At 42.2% G+C, this 16,098-nt stretch overlaps 2 protein-coding genes across 2 annotated transcripts in view; both read left to right on the forward strand.

Annotated features, from left to right (window-relative positions):
* Window positions 1-6,613: 6,613 nt before the first annotated feature.
* On the forward strand, window positions 6,614-8,410 carry LOC137084843 (zinc finger protein 501-like). The gene is made up of 2 exons (XM_067451337.1): window positions 6,614-6,745; window positions 7,562-8,410. The coding sequence occupies exons 1-2, from the start codon at window positions 6,661-6,663 to the stop codon at window positions 8,329-8,331; spliced, it is 855 nt and encodes a 284-aa protein (XP_067307438.1). The 5' UTR covers window positions 6,614-6,660; the 3' UTR covers window positions 8,332-8,410.
* The window catches only part of LOC137084561 (zinc finger protein 420-like), a 31,347-nt gene continuing 21,873 nt past the window's right edge, over window positions 6,625-16,098 (forward strand). The window contains exons 1-3 of the mRNA XM_067450852.1: window positions 6,625-6,745; window positions 14,107-14,341; window positions 15,156-16,005. Coding sequence (XP_067306953.1) covers window positions 14,257-14,341; window positions 15,156-16,005 — 935 coding nt within the window. The 5' untranslated portion in view covers window positions 6,625-6,745; window positions 14,107-14,256. The remainder of the gene's footprint in view (window positions 6,746-14,106; window positions 14,342-15,155; window positions 16,006-16,098) is intronic.

A 16,098-nucleotide genomic window follows, 5' to 3' on the forward strand; every position in this document is an offset into this window, starting at 1 on the left:
GAAGACAATCGCCTCAGCCCGATCAGGAAAACTAGCAGGTCTGTGCGTAAGGGAGGTTAGTACAGACCAGATTGATAACCCTCCCATCTTTGACACACAAGATTATGAGTCTGTATATGAGCAGCACAAACCCAGTGTCTCTCCCGATAAAACTGCTGTCTTTCAAGGAATACAACGAGTCCCCAGAGCTGATTCATTATTTTACACAACTGTATCTGTAGAAAATGGCCCGTCTTTCACTGCATTACTTGACAGTGGTTCAATGGCCTGCACTCTCAGCGAGGCTGCTGAAGCTAGTTTGTTGGCAAGTGCTTCCGCGCTAAAAAAGTGTCCTGCCGATGATGTTGTGATTATTGGATGTGGTGGTCATCGAGTCACACCAACTGCAATGTATGATCTGTCTGTCTGTGTTTACGGATGTAAAATGATAATACCTGCGCTGATCGTTCCAGGCCAGACAGATGAGATGATCCTGGGCAGTAATGCCATCAAAAGTCTACTGACTCTCCTGAAGAATACAGATGACTACTGGAAATTGATTTCACTTCCAAGCGGTAATGGAGAGAACGAGAGTTTAGAGTTCATTTCATTGCTCTCCAACACACAGAGATGGAGAGGTGATCACACACCTGAAAGAGTAGGTACAGTTAAGCTCAAGCACTGTGTGACACTTCAACCTAAAAGTGAACATCTTGTTTGGGGCAAGCTCCCTGCCAATGCTGCAATGTCTGTGGGAAGTACAGTGCTTGTGGAACCCACCCGATCCAAATGTAGCCCTAAGCAGATTATGGTAGGCCGAGTCATTACACCTTTGTGGGGCGACGGATGGGTACCTGTGAAAGTTATAAATCCTACGAACAATGTGTTGACACTAAGAAGAAATGCAAAGATTGCAGACGTTTCTCCATGCATCGCAGTGGAAGATCTTCCAGAGAGCGACCATATTAAGTCTCATGTTCAACACTTTCAACATGAGGAAGCTTCTCAGGAATCTGATGATGAGTTGATTCATGTCTTAAACGACTTGGGTTTGAAAGACCTGGATCTGACATCGTGTGAAGTGTCTTCGGCTTGGAAAAGTGAGTTACTTCGTCTCATTGTGAAATATGAGTCCATATTTTCAAGGAACAAAATGGACTGTGGTGAAGCCAAAGATTTTGTACATCGGATCCGCCTAGTAGATGACAAACCCTTTCGTCTGCCCTACCGTCGTGTACCTCCGAGTCATTATGAGAAGCTGAGAGTAGCACTGAATGAGATGGAAGAGAAGGGTATTATCAGTAAATCGAATAGTGAGTATGCTTCTCCTCTTGTCCTGGTGTGGAAAAAGAACGGTGATCTGAGGATTTGTACTGACTTTCGATGGTTGAATGCCAGAACTGTGAAAGACGCCCATCCTCTGCCACACCAGTCAGATGCCTTAGCTGCTCTTGGGGGAAATGCTTTCTTCTCCACTATGGACCTTACCTCTGGCTTCTATAATGTTCCGTTACACGAGGACGATAGGAAATATACTGCTTTCTCGTCGCCATTTGGACTACATGAATATAACAGGATGCCGCAGGGCCTCTGCAATAGTCCAGCTACATTCATGCGCATGATGATGTCAATCTTTGGTGATAAGAACTTCACAAATTTACTGTGCTATCTTGATGACCTTATGGTCTTTGCTCCCAATGAGCAGGTTGCACTTAACAGGCTGGAGATGGTGTTCTCAAGACTCAAGGCCCACAATCTCAAGCTTTCCCCTAAAAAATGCCATTTCTTGAGAAAGTCAGTTAAGTTTCTTGGACATGTCATTTGTGAGGATGGTGTCAAGACAGACTCTGAGAAAGTAAAGGCCATTACAGATGTTCAAGCAGTGGACTTAATGGACTCTGATGGAATCACTCCATGCCACAAGAAAATCAGATCGTTCTTAGGTATGGTATTATACTACCAACATTTTATTGAGAGATGCTCTGTTAAAGCCAAACCCTTGTTCGATCTTATTTCAAAGACAGATTCAAAGGGCTCCAGAGGCAGAAAGAGGAAACTCATCTCAAAGGCTGTAAGCGTTAAGCTCTTACCAGCAGACTGGACGGACACATGCCAGAAAGCATTTGACACTTTAAAGGAAGACCTTCTCACAAGTGTAACGCTAGCACACCCAGACTTCGAACGCAACTTCATTCTGGCTGTGGATGCCTCATTTGATGGATTGGGTGCTGTTCTTTCCCAGATTCCAGAAGGTAGCACTATGGCCAGACCGGTGGCATTTGCTAGCAAGACATTGTCTCGTTCTCAGATGAATTACCCAGCTCACAGGCTGGAATTCCTCGCACTTAAGTGGGCGATATGCGACAAGTTCCATTATTGGTTAAAGGGCCGTCATTTTACAGCGTGGACGGATAATAATCCCCTCACCTACATACTCACCAAGCCGAGACTCGATGCTTGCGAGCAACGCTGGGTTGCCAAGCTAGCCTCCTTCAGCTTCGACCTGAGATATGTACCCGGTTCTAAAAACATAGTCGCAGATGCGTTGAGCAGGGAACCTTTTGTCCAATCCAGTGTAAGCCACCGACTCGTGACAGAACCTTACCAGTCTTTGCTTAATCAGGTTGATGGAGTTGTAGATCAAGTCGTCCAAGATTCCTTTCGACTTACCACTAACTGTCAATTATTGAGTCCTGCTGATGATTCTTCTGGTGCAGCTGGAGTTGCCAGTCAATGTCAGGTGTCTACAGATGCCTTGAGTTCACAGGATGTAGCCGCAGTATTAGACGCACATTGTTCTGGTGGTGTAGGACAATTCATGGGTGTGGAATCCATTCCGCCCTTCCTCAATGTTGACCAGACTGCTACGCTGAACACAAGCACACTTTCAGCTGCACAAGAACAGGATACCGCTGTGAGTAGAGCACTCTTTTATGTTCAGAGACACCGACGTCCTGACAAGCGTGAACGTGCTAGTGAGCCTCATACTGTCCTGAGACTTCTTAAGCATTGGAGTAAACTTACCATTAGAGATGGCATGCTTTTCAAAGTCAAAAGAGACAATCAAATGAACAAAAAGTTGCATCAATTCATAGTCCCAGATGCTTTAAAACAGCAAGTGCTTCATGGATTGCATGATGCAGCTGGTCATCAAGGGCGATCCAGGACTCTCTCATTAGCCAGACAGCGGTTCTTTTGGACTGGCATGGAACACGATATAACGCATTATGTGAGGAACTGCATGCGATGTATTGTAGGCAAGACACCTGAACCGAAAGATCGTGCTCCCCTTGAGAACATACGCACCTCTGAGCCAATGGAACTCGTCTGTATTGATTTCTGGACAGCAGAGCAGGGTGATAAGAGTGTGGATGTCTTGGTAGCAACGGATCATTTCACCAAATTAGCCTACGCTTTTCCCTGTAAGAACCAGTCTGCAAAGCAGGTTGCTCATCATTTATGGAACAGTCTCTTCTGCATTTATGGATTCCCTAGGCGTGTGCATTCAGATCAAGGTCCAAGTTTTGAGAGCAAACTGATGAAAGAGTTGCTGAATATGGCGGGTGTCAATAAATCACACACCACTCCTTACCACCCAATGGGAAACGGGATCACTGAACGCTTCAACAGAACCTTAGGGAACATGATAAGAGCCTTACCTCCCCAGTCCAAAGCCAAGTGGCCACAGTCTTTGCAGATGCTGACATTCTGTTATAACTGTACTGTTCACGAGACCACCGGCTTTGCGCCTTTCTTTCTGATGTTCGGGAGAGTTCCGCGTCTTCCAATTGATGTGATGTTCCAACATGTCTTGAAGGATGATACTGTTGTGAAGTATTCAGATTTCGTATCCAAACTTAAGTGTGCCCTTGGTGAAGCTGCAAAAATTGCGCAGAAGCACAGTTCAACTGAGCAGGCCCGGCATGCAAGAATCTACAATCGGAAAGTGAAGGGATCACCTTTGACCCTGGGAGACAGAGTCCTTCTGGCGAATCGTGGTGAGCGTGGCAAACGAAAAGTCGCAGACAAGTGGGAGTCCAACCTCTATGAAGTGATGTCAGTGAGATCGCCCATTAATGTCTATCGGATAAGAGACACTGAAACAGGCAGAGAAAAGATAGTGCACAGGAACCTCTTACTCCCTGTTAACTTTTTGTACAAAGATGGAGTCGATTTACCAAGTGATTCAACTGCAGACTTACCTGATCTTCTTGAGAGTGATGCAAGAACAGCCCACTGGGTTATGCAGTCTGATCAGCAAAGCTGCCCTGATAATGGCAGTGACTCAGTTGCTTTGTCTAGAGTTCAGTGTTCTTTGGATGTGCAGAATTCCAATTCGGAGGCAGACTCTGATACTTGTAACAACTCTGAACACATTGAATTGGGAAGTGACGTTCCACATTTGTTAGATGAGGGACTACCTCATGACGATGAGATAGATCAGAGTTCTTCTCAGCACTCCTTGACAACGCCAGTTTTTCCACTTTCACATATAGTCAATAACCCTGTTCTGGATACAGTTGACCCTGTAATTTGCAATCAACCACGACATTTTCAGACAGGCACACTTAGGACTAGGGCTGGTAGGACCATTAAACCTCCCCAAAGATTGATTTGTGAGATGAATAGTCAGTTTGTGGATGATTCGTCACCACCAGTGATTTCTCTTTTTGATGTGGTGAAAAGTCTTTTTCATGGGTAAATTATGAGTTGGACTTAGTTTTGAGTGGAGATTTTGTCTCTTAAGTCATTTCTATCCTTGAATTGTGTATGTGAAGAGAGGTGTTTAGGGCATCTCTTTAGTCTGTCTTAGGTCTGGATTTTGGTACCGGTCCATACTTGCACACTTCCTATGGAGGAATTTTGTAATTGATATTTACACTACAAAATGTCAAGGAGTTTCACAGTTTCTTTTTCTTCCTCTGTCCCTTTTCTGGTTCTTGTATTAAGTTTTCTGTACAGGCGCTTCCCCAGTTTAGCATAATTTAAGGGGGGTGCATGTAACGGAGTGTAAATGTTAGTGTTAAATGATGCATAAATGGGGACAGCGCCATCTGCAGGAATACGTGATGGCATTTAGCTCGTGGAATGGGGACCGCCCACAGCAGAACTAACAAGATATGCTGTGGGTAAGTCGCACGTTTTGAGCAGGCAGAGAATTATCAGTTAAAAGTGTGTAAAACGCATATACTTCCTTTTTTTGTGGACGTTTCTTTCTATGAACTCCTTAGGGAACTTTTCATATGTGTTTGGCGTCGAATGTGTTGTTTTATAATGATTTATTTTTATTTTGTAATACGTGGCACAATCATAATTAATTTGTGCATTATCTTGTGTTTTATGTAGAACTGATTTATTCTTTCTTGCTTGGATCCTTCATTTCCACGTGTTGTTTCCTCATTGTGCAGGTATGTTTGTAAAATGTGTTGTGTTTAATGGATTAATTGTTTTATTCATGTATTGCGCATGTTCACCGCTAGGTGGGGATGTTTTCCTTTATATGGAACTTAATTGAATTGTTCTGTCTTTCATTGAGTTGATTTGTGATTAATTCATTGAAAATGTTTATTATAACTTCTCTCTTTCTAAAACAATCCACTATACGATCACAAAGCATGAGTTTAAAAGGATTAAAAGAGAAAATAGTTTTAAATAAAGAGCAGAACTAACGAGATATGCTGTGGAACTGATTTATTCTTTCTTGCTTGGATCCTTCATTTCCACGTGTTGTTTCCTCATTGTGCAGACCGCCCAGGCAAGACCGTCACACATGTTTTTGCCAGGGGTTTATTGTAATTTTTTAATTATGTTTTTTTAGAGTTGTATAGATCGCGCGTGTTTGTTTAATGTTTCCGCCCGCGCGCCGAATTGAAGCGCATGTTTTTCATTGTTAAAAAGTTTCTTTCTCCACTTAATTTTGGAGGATTTAATCTGTTGAAGTATCTTTTAATATAGTGAATGTGTGTAGCTGTCATTTTGATTTTAAAATCCAAATCTATAGCCATTTTTGTGACCTGTTCATTAAATGCATTGCAGTTGCTATTTGTGAGGGCAGTATTTAACATGTATTTTATCATACATCATTCAGCTGGAAAAGAGTAAACCTGAAGGCGTGTGAGTTAAATGTCTGTCCTCTGTTAATAAACTGCAGACGCTGTTCCTCTGAAGAGCCTGCGTCAGTAGCTCATCTGTGGTGCTGGGTGAAATCCGCTACAAAACCATGGTTAATTTTCATGAGGGTAAATCAGGGTTCACTTGAATCTTCACATTTATTCTCTATGAACGGATTTTAAATACTCTTATGCCAATTTTATTTCAGACCCGATGGAAGTGAAAGATTCAAGAAAAGAACTTGAGTGAAATTTCAAAGGTGATAAACCTGTAGTTTGTTTCAGCCTGTTGACACCAATAAAATGAGCTTAATGTGCCAATTTACAGCAGATCTCAGACATCACCATAATGAATAAGGTGAAGCAGGGAACGCCTTCAGCAGCTCAGTTAAACATTATGGTCTGTTCTTTTTAAATATAGATTGAATAAAGACACAGTGATCACAGTTCACACCTGCAGTGAAGACCCGCCCACAACAATTCACCAATAAATACTGGGAATATTCACATCATCCTACAAGAGAAGGACAAACTCCAGGTGTAGCAGCTGAACTCTGTGTGACTGTTAAAGATGGAGTTTATTAAAGAGGAGATTGAAGACATGAGAGATCCAGAACCATCCAGAATAAACAGTGAAGATACTGAGGAACAAACAGGTTGGTGCCCGTTCTTGATTCTTCATTGTTGACTGCTTTGGTAGATGCAAATTAATCTGCATATAGATAGTAAATGATACAGAAATGCATCTAAATGATCATGACATTGCATATAGTTCTTGACAAGCATATTGTTAACTATATTAGAAATTGAATGACTAAAAAATTTGCCACATGAAAGATCTGATACTTGGGGCCTGTGCCATGATGCTAGTTTAACAAACTCAGGGTTACAGGATTAGTTTTGAGTTGACAAAGCCAAACCAATCTATTCAGGCTTTGTTGGTATCATGATGCTGATCATCAGCTTTCTCTGTCAACTCAGGCTTGGATCCTGAGTTTAGGAGTTTAGCTGTGACATCACCAGTGAACAGCCAATCACGCTGTAGATCAGTGAACCTGAGATTCACTTCTAACGAGAGAAGCAGCCAGATTAATTTCATGAAACAGTCATGAAGTAAATTTAGTTGATATATAGAGAAAATTGAACATTTAAGCTCACATGTAGTAATTTTTATAGCTGTATTTATTGATTTTAAAGCTTATTTGTATGACATTTATATTGGCAATTTATATCAATTGTAACTTAGTGCAGATTAAAGATTGATTTTTAAAAAAATGATACATACGTAATAATTACATCAATTATATCTTTATCATTCAAAATTATTATTATTATAAATAAGCATTGATCCAAAAAATGCCAAACACTTCTATGTATAGAGACCTATAATTTGGAGTGGAAAAAGGTGGAGTGACTTTCTGCTATTAAATCAGGGTTCACTTAAACTGATTCTAACTTGATGTGTATTTTAGACCAGGTGGAAGTGAAACAGCAAAGACAAGAACTGAATGAAGTGAAGGAGGAACATCATAACTTTAAAACTCAAAGAACAAAAGCCAAAAAGCTGCACACCTGCACTCAGTGTGGAAAGAGTTTCACACGAAAAGTAAACCTTAACACACACGTGAGAGTTCACACTGGAGAGAAACCGTTTACATGCACTCAGTGTGGAAAGAGTTTCACAGGAAAAGGACACCGTAACACACACATGAGAATTCACACTGGAGAGAAACCGTTTACATGCCCTCAGTGTGGTAAAGAGTTTATTTCATCATCATATCTAAAAGAACACCTGACAGTTCATTCAGTTGAGAGACCTCATGCGTGTTCTCACTGCGGAAAGAGATTTTCATGGCTGTACAGTCTTATACGGCACCAGAAAACACATGATGAAGTGAGAGATTATGTGTGCTGTGACTGTGAGAAAAGCTTTACTACAGCTGGCCATCTGAAACAGCACCAGAAAACACATGATGAAGTGAGAGATTATGTGTGCTGTGACTGTGGGAAGAGCTTTACTACAGCTGGCAACCTGAAACTGCACCAAAGAATTCATACTGGAGAAAGACCTTACAAGTGCTCATACTGTGAGAAGAGATTCACTCAGTCTTCTCACCTGAAATCACATGAGCAAGTTCATACTGGAGAGAAGCCGTACCGCTGTACTCAGTGTGAGAAGAGTTTCACCAGATCAAGTAATCTTATCACTCATATTAAACAGAGTTGTTCTGTGTCACAGTGAGCATGTTTTCTTCAGATCAAAAATGTAAATTGTGAAATCATGTGAAACTAATAAACTATTGCTGTGAAATTCCACAAGATTTGTGCTAATTGTGTGTTAATTATTCATGTTAAGACCATTTCATTATTCATTGATTGGAGGCTTACTTAAAGAAATACCTAAATAACTGAGACTGGAGAGACTGGACACAAATGTAACAAGAAGTTATTTTTCAATATATGAAACCACTCCCTCAATTTGAGTTTTTAAATTCATAATCACAACTTTAGAAGTGGGAAATATCAGAAATTTCAGATAACATGATGGCATAAGATCTGTAACCCAGAGGTGGGGTCTCCAGTCGAATGACTTTACTCGATTCACATATTCAAGGACTTCAGACTTACTTAACTAAATGAGGAAAATGACTTAACTTTAAGTTGAGATCCAGTGACATTAACTTGCAAAGCAAGTGCCTCAACTGTTAAAGTTATGATCACACACATGCATACAAACCAGACACTGGTTACAATGTATAGAATACGAAATGCAATTTATTATTAAACCCAGTCAGCACTTTCAAGTAAAATCGACAGTACGCAATAAACTGCGTTTTATCTCTGGTAAATACTCCTCACTCAAATGTCAGGATGACGTCGTACTTCTTAACCAGCAGAGTATTCACTTGGTAAACAGTCAACTCACATTTATTTATTGACGCACACTTTGCACACACAGTCCCGCTTGCACCTTCTGCTCTCTCGGCCGATGACGACTTTCTAACAGAGGCAATCGAGTAATTGTCCAACAGAATTATCAATTTTCTTTTTAAGAAGTACATAAAAAGAAAAATTATAATTCTGTTGGACAATTACTTTAGTTAAGTTAGTTAAATATGTCGAGAACAATAATAACAGTTGGATGTGAGTGTTTGTAAACCTAAATATTTATGATTTTTTTATGCATGATGATCACTAGCTTGTTTGACTTAGTTCATATCGTTAGTTAATAATCATAAGAGCTGTGGAAAAATAACCAAATAGTCTAGAGATATATGACATGCACTTAGATTATAATCTTGTACCGAAGGTTTTCGACATTTTGAGATGATGACAGAACTAAACTTTGGCTCATCATAGAGCTGATATTTGATAGACCGACACATGATCTAGTTTTCTGTTACCCTTACGAAAATGAAACATGGTTTTACTCCAAAAAAATACACACACAAAAAACATGGTTATTAGGCTATAGTTAAATCGTGTTTAAAACTGTGGTTATACAACCCCAAATCAGAAAAAGTTGGGACAGTATGGAATGTGCAAATAAAATAAAAAAGAAGTGATTTCTAAAATTACTTTGACTTGTATTTCATTGCAGACAATATGAACACAAAATATTTCATGTTTTGTCTGGTCAACTTCATGTCATTTGTAAATATGCATCCTTTCCTGTCATTCAGACCTGCAACACATTTAAAAAAAAGTTGGGACAGTAAAGCATTTGCCACTTTGCAATGTTGCCATTCCTTTTCACAACACTTAAAAGACGTTTAGGGACTGAAGACACCAAGTGATGAAGTGTTTCAGGTGTAATTTTGTCCCATTCTTCTTGCAAACAAGTCTTAAGGTGGGCAACAGTACGGGGTCTTCGTTGTCGCATTTTGCGCTTCAAAATGCGCCACACATTCTCTATTGGAGACAGATCGGGACTGCAGGCAGGCCAATCAAGTACCCGTACCCTTTTCCTCCGCAGCCAGGACTTTGTAATGTGTGAAGAATGTGGTTTTGCATTGTCTTGTTGAAATATGCATGGACGTCCCTGGAAAAGATATCTTCTTGAAGGCAGCATATTCAGCATTAATGGTGCCTTCACAGAAGTGCAAGTTACCTTTGCCAAGGGCACTGACACAACCCCATACCATGACAGACCCTGGCTTTTTGACTTGTTGCTGGTAACAGTCTGGATGATCCTTTTCTTCTTTGGTCCAGAGCAAACAGCGTCCATTCCTCCCAAAAAATACCTGAAATACTGATTCATCTGACCACAGTACACATTTCCACTGTGTGATGGTCCATCCCAGATGCCTCCGAGCCCAGAGAAGTCGACGGCGCTTCTGGACACTGTTAACATAAGGCTTCCTTTTGGCACAGTACAGTTTTAACTGGCATTTGTGGATGTAACTACGTATTGTGGTACTTGACAAAGGTTTGCCAAAGTAGTCCTGAGCCCATGTGGTGATATCGCTTATAGATGAATGACGATTCTTGATGCAGTGCCGCCTAAGGGATCTGAGATCACGGTTGTTCAGCTTAGGCTTGCGGCCTTGTCCTTTACGTACTGAAATTCCTCCAGATACTTTGAATCTTGTAATTATGTTATGCACTGTTGAATGTGAAATATCCAAATCTCTTCCTAAGTTTCTTTGAGGAACATTGTTTTTAAACATTTCAATAATTTTCTCACGTATTTGTTGGCAAACTGGCGATCCTCGGCCCATCTTTGCTCCTAAAGGATGAAATCTTTCTTGGATGCTGCTTTTGTACCAAATCATAATTTCAATCACCTGTTGACATCACCTGTTTCAAATCACATCATTATTTAACCCTTTTACCTCATTACTAGCCCTAAATTGCTCCATGAAGCGCATGTCGAATCAGTCCAATCAGAAGACGGAATGTCATAGGCGGGTGACGTCATAGACCGGAAACTATAAAGCATCCGCGAACACAAACAGAAACTAGCTTCTGTGCCTTCAGCAAGCGATCTGTGTGAATCTGTCTGTCTATCTGGTGTCTATTGAGAGAATTTTTCCAACTTTGTTAAATATATATATATATATATATATATATTTAGAACATAAAAGAAAAAAAGAGAAAATGGCGAGTGAACAACAATTCACTAAGTGTGTTCATCCCTGCCCTCGCTACATCACGGGTGGGGATACACACTCGATGTGTGTTGTTTGTTTGGGAGCGCAGCACGCTGAGGCAGCCCTCGAGGGGGCTGCTTGCGAGCACTGTGAGCGTCTACCGTTGAGAACGCTGCGCTCCCGCTGGGCACTCTTCGAGGAGGGTGCCTCGGCTCGTGTTCCCTGCGGCTCGGGTCCCGCTGTTGCTAAGGTCGAAGAGACGCTTGCGAGCCATCTCTCGCCTTCAGCGGCATCATCCCTCAAAGCCCCGACACTACCCACCAAGCCACTAAAGACAACTTTGGCGTTGGTGGGTAAAGCGTACTCGGCGGCAGGTCAGGCCGCGGCGTGTATTCACACTATGGCGATCATGCAGGCATACCAGGCCGCTAAGGGATACCTGCTAAGGGATCTGGATGGTAGAGACGAGGTGGGGGGAGAAGTAATAAATTAACTTAGGCAGTCTGCCGATCTTGCTCTCTTTGCCACCAAGAAGACGGCCAGATGTGTGGGCCGGTCTAGGGCAGCCCTGTGGTCACCAGGGCACTGTGGACACACTCATGTTTGTTGCGTCATGCTAACGATCTCTCACAGGGTGGGGGGCAACCATGAGTGGTCGCTCGTCCCAAGGTCTATGGCAGGAACATCAGCGGCTATGGCACATAAATCGGCTAAAGATGCTGGCTGTGTTTCTGGCATTGAAACATTTCCTGCCAGACCTCAGGGGCCACCATGTGTTGGTCAGGTCAGACAACACTTCGGTGGTTGCCAATATAAACCATCAGGGGGATCTGAGGTCTCGCCCCTTGTACAAGTTGGCACGTCAGATCCTCCTGTGGACCCAAGGGAAACTGCGCTCCATCAGGGCAGTTTACATCCCAGGGGTAATAAATCAGGAAGCAGACATCCTGTCGAGGCAGGGGCCGAGGTGGTGGAGCTCCTGTGGCTGAAATATGGGAAAGCAGAAGTAGATCTGTTTGCTTCGGCAGAGAATTCCCACTGTCCTCAGTGGTTCTCTCTGTCCTGCTGGGGCTGGATGCCATGGTACAGGAGTGGCCGAGGCTACCCCTGTACGCTTTTCCCCCGATTGCTCTGCTTCCGGGAGTTCTGAAGAGGGTGTGCCGGGACGGAGTCCGTGTGCTATTAGTGGCTCTGTACTGGCCAACCAGAGTGTGGTTCTCGGACCTAATATCCCTCCTCGAAGGCTCTCTGATGGAGATTCCAACCAGGAGGGACCTTCTCTCTCAAGCGGCGGGGTGTTCCTCCATCCCCGCCCGGAGTTATGGAAACTTTGAGCCAGGCCCCTGAGGGGGCTCGGCTCTTAGAGGCGGGTCTCTCAACTGAGGTCGTTGAGACCATCCTTCACTCCAGAGCTCCGTCCACGAGGAAATTATATGCACTGAAATGGAGATTGGTTGACCCCCTCCACAATAAAGGTGTACGTGACGGCCTTAGCTGCTTTCCACACTCCTTTGGGTGGAGTGTCTTTGGGAAGAGACCCGTTAATTACTCGTTTCCTCCGTGGTACTTTGAGGTTGAGGCCAGTGGTTCATTCGAGGGTCCCAACCTGGGACTTAGCCATTGTTCTCCAAGGCCTATCTGTGGCCCCTTTCGAGCCTATCGAAGAAGTATCAGACAAGTTCCTGACACTTCAAACTAGCTTTTTGCTGGCCATTTCGTCTCTTAAAAAAATTGGAGACATTCAGTCCCTTTCGGTAGGGCCATCATGTTTAGAGGCCTTTCTTCATTCCAGACCGGGTTACATCCCTAAGGTCCCTACGGGCCCTATTATTCTTCAGAACTTCTGTCCTCCTCCTTTCGTGACGTCAGACCAGGAAAGACTGAATCTGCTGTGCCCAGTTAGGGCACTTGATGCTTATGTCCACAGAGCTGCCCTGTGGAGAAAGACTGACCAGTTGTTTGTCTGTTTCGGAGCCCCTAAGAGGGGGGCTCCAGTATCTAAGCAGAGAATGAACAGGTGGTCGAGAACATCTTGCTTGCTTATGAGGCGTCCGGACAGCCGTCTCCCTTGACCGTCTGGGTGCATTCTACTAGGGGTATGGCTGCTTCTAAAGCACTTCTGTCGGGGGCTTCCCTCCAAGATGTATGTAATGTGGCAGGCTGGTCCTCGACGCTTACTTTTGTTAGATTCTACGAATTGGATGTAGCATCTACAGTTGGGGCGCAGGTGTTGTCGTAGTCGTGTGCGCTGCGGTTTCACACATACAAGCACTTGGTCCTATGGCGATGTGGGTATAAGCGTTCTCACAGCGTTTCGACACAGCTCGAGTTCCCAGATAGGGAACGTCTCGGTTACGCTGCGTCACCCTGCCATACTCCCATGCCTGTGATCACTTACTTTAGGCTTTTCAGAAGCTAGTTTCTGTTTGTGTTCGCTGGGTACTTTATAGTTTCCAGTCTATGACATCACCCGCCTATGACGTTCCGTCTTCCGATTGGACTGATTCGACACGCGCTTCATGACGCAATCACACAGAGGCGTTCTCACAGCGTTTCGACGCAGCGGCTCATTCCCCTCAGGGAACTATGGTTACATACGTAACCGAGACATTCATTTTCATGAGGGTAATTCAGGGTTAACTTGAATCTTCACATTTATCCTCCTTGAACTGATTTTAAATACTTTCATACTAATTTTATTTCAGACCCGATGGAAAAGAAAGAGTAAAGAAAAGAACTTGAGTGAAATTTCAAAGGTGATGATCCTGTAGTTTGTTTCAGCCTGTTGACACCAATAAAATGTGCTTAATGTGCCAATTTACAGCAGATCTCATTCATCACCATAATGAATGAGGTAAAAACAGGGAACTTTTGGCTTTTCAGCAGCTCAGTTAAACATTATGGCCTGTTCTTTTTAAATGCAGATTGAATCAGAACACAGTGATCACAGTTCACACCTGCAGTGAAGACCCGCCCACAACAATTCACCAATAAATACTGGGAATATTCACATCATCCTACAAGAGAAGGACAAACTCCAGGTGTAGCAGCTGAACTCTGTGTGACTGTTAAAGATGGAGTTTATTAAAGAGGAGATTGAAGACATGAGTTATCCAGAACCAGCCAGAATAAAACGTGAAGATACTGAAGGACAAACAGGTTGGTGTCCGTTCTTGATTCTTCATTGTTGACTGCTTTGGTAGATGCAAATTAATCTGCATATAGATAGTAAATAATAGAGAAATGCATCTAAATGATCATGACATTGCATATAGTTCTTGACAAGCATATCGTTAACTATATTAGAAATTGAATGACTAAAAAAATTGCCACATGAAAGATCTGATACTTGGGGCCTGTACCATGATGCTAGTTTAACAAACTCAGGGTTACAAAATTAGTTTCGAGTTGACAAAGCCAAACCAATCTATTCAGGCTTTGTTGGTACCATGATGCTGATTATCAGCTTTCTCTGTCAACTCAGGCTTGGATCCTGAGTTTAGGAGTTTAGCTGTGACATCAGCAGTGAACAGCCAATCACACGCTGTAGATCAGTGAACCTGAGATTAACTTCTCAGGAGAGAAGCAGCCAGATTTATTTCATGAAACAGTCATGAAGTAAATTTAGTTGATATATAGAGAAAATTGAACATTTAAGCTCACATGTAGTAATTTTTATAGCTGTATTGATTTTAAAACTTATTTGTATGACATTTATATTGGCAATTTATATGAATTGTAACTTAGTGCAGATTAATGATTGATTTTTAAAAAAATGATACATACGTAATAATTACATCAATTATATCTTTATCATTCAAAATTATTATTATTATAAATAAGCATTGATCCAAAAAATGCCAAACACTTCTATGTATAGAGACCTATAATTTGGAGTGCAAAAAGGTGGAGTGACTTTCTGCTATTAAATCAGGGTTCACTTAAACTGATTCTAACTTGATGTGTATTTTAGACCAGGTGGAAGTGAAACAGCAAAGACAAGAACTGAATGAAGTGAAGGAGGAACATCATAACTTTAAAACTCAAAGAACAAAAGCCAAAAAGCTGCACACCTGCACTCAGTGTGGAAAGAGTTGCACACAAAAAGAACACCTTAAAACACACATGAGAATTCACACTGGAGAGAAACCGTTTGCATGCCCTCAGTGTGGAAAGAGTTTCACACGAAAAGTAAGCCTTAACACACACATGAGAATTCACACTGGAGAGAAACCGTTTACATGCACTCAGTGTGGAAAGAGTTTCACAGGAAAAGGACACCGTAACAAACACATGAGAATTCACACTGGAGAGAAACCGTTTACATGCACTCAGTGTGGTAAAGAGTTTATTTCATCATCATATCTAAAACTACACCTGACAGTTCATTCAGTTGAGAGACCTCATGCGTGTTCTCACTGCGGAAAGAGATTTTCATGGCTGTACAGTTTTATACGGCACCAGAAAACACATAATGAAGTGAGAGATTATGTGTGCTGTGACTGTGAGAAGAGCTTTACTACAGCTGGCGGTCTGAAACTGCACCAGAAAACACATGATGAAGTGAGAGATTATGTGTGCTGTGACTGTGGGAAGAGCTTTACTAGAGCTGGCAACCTGAAACTGCACCAAAGAATTCATACTGGAGAAAGACCTTACAAGTGCTCATACTGTGACAAGAGATTCACTCAGTCTTCTCACCTGAAATCACATGAGCAAGTTCATACTGGAGAGAAGCCGTACCGCTGTACTCAGTGTGAGATGAGTTTCGCCAGATCAAGTAATCTTATCACTCATATTAAACAGAGTTGTTCTGTGTCACAGTGAGCAAATGTTTCCTTCAGATCAAAAATGTAAATTGTGAAATCATGTGAAACTAATAAACTATTGCTGTGAAATGCCACATGATTTGTGCT

This window comes from Pseudorasbora parva, chromosome 8 (assembly GCF_024679245.1).
Source record: "Pseudorasbora parva isolate DD20220531a chromosome 8, ASM2467924v1, whole genome shotgun sequence".
NCBI classification, from domain to species: Eukaryota; Metazoa; Chordata; class Actinopteri; order Cypriniformes; family Gobionidae; genus Pseudorasbora; species Pseudorasbora parva.